The sequence below is a fragment of the Lottia gigantea genome (genome assembly GCF_000327385.1).
Source record: "Lottia gigantea unplaced genomic scaffold LOTGIsca_178, whole genome shotgun sequence".
NCBI classification, from domain to species: domain Eukaryota; kingdom Metazoa; phylum Mollusca; class Gastropoda; family Lottiidae; genus Lottia; species Lottia gigantea.
This window is the reverse complement of record NW_008708276.1, coordinates 191535-192725: the sequence shown is the minus strand read 5'-3', so window position 1 is coordinate 192725 and position 1191 is coordinate 191535. Positions and strand designations below refer to the sequence as shown.

Below are 1191 nucleotides of genomic sequence, written 5' to 3'. Positions count from 1 at the left end.
ATTCATATTGAATGGTGAGATAGCAAAACACAACTTTACAATTAAAAAAACCAAATACTATCAATTATAAGTGAGTAAGTATTTCATAATGAAAACAAGTATAGAGAAACAGAGATAAAAATGTCAGAAAACAAAAAAGAAACTAATTTGTAATCTCGTTTTAATTCGATTGGCTCCCAAAACTCCGTCTGAATTACTGCCACTCCCATAACCTGGTTTACCCTTGTCAGTGTTGCAGGTTATAGGGGCTGACATGGAAAAAGCGTCTAGTCGTTCGAATTTAACAATAAACCGAGGCCCTGTGTGCTACAGGCTGTGCACTTTAAAGATCCCTCAACAGTTGGAAATCGAAGAAGGGCACACTAATGCCGTTGTCCTGGCAAAATTTTCCTCATTGCACCCAGCATGGCGTTGCCCGTCTTCATTAACCCACATGGTGTGATTAGTCCACATGGTGTATAGCCCACATGGTGTCATTAGCCCACATGGTGTCATTAGCCCACAAGGTGTCATTAGCCCACATGGTGTCATTAGCCCACATGGTGTCATTAGCCCACATGGTGTCATTAGCCCACATGGTGTCATTAGTCCACATGGTGTATAGCCCACATGGTGTCATTAGCCCACATGGTGTCATTAGCCCACAAGGTGTCATTAGCCCACAAGGTGTCATTAGCCCACATGGTGTCATTATCCCACATGGTGTCATTAGCCCACAAGGTGTCATTATCCCACATCGTGTCATTAGTCCACATGGTGTATAGCCCACATGGTGTCATTAGCCCACAAGGTGTCATTAGCCCACATGGTGTCATTAGCCCACAAGGTGTCATTAGCCCACATGGTGTCATTAGCCCACATGGTGTCATTATCCCACATCGTGTCATTAGCCCACATCGTGTCATTAGCCCACATGGTGTATAGCCCACATGGTGTATAGCCCACAAGGTGTCATTAGCCCACATGGTGTCATTATCCCACATCGTGTCATTAGCCCACATCGTGTCATTAGCCCACATGGTGTATAGCCCACATGGTGTATAGCCCACAAGGTGTCATTAGCCCACATGGTGTCATTAGTCCACATCGTGTCATTATCCCACATCGTGTCATTATACCACATCGTGTCATTAGCCCACACTGTGCAGAAAAGAAGGATGTAAAACTCCATTCATTTCATTTCATAACTTA

At 44.2% G+C, this 1191-nt stretch overlaps 1 protein-coding gene across 1 annotated transcript; it reads right to left on the bottom strand.

Annotated features, from left to right (window-relative positions):
• Positions 1 to 333: 333 nt before the first annotated feature.
• Positions 334 to 597, bottom strand: LOTGIDRAFT_142285 (hypothetical protein; the record flags this gene model as incomplete). Its single annotated transcript, XM_009052013.1, has 1 exon — positions 334 to 597. A coding segment is annotated over one exon (264 nt), but the record flags the coding sequence as incomplete, so codon positions are not given.
• Positions 598 to 1191: the final 594 nt, after the last annotated feature.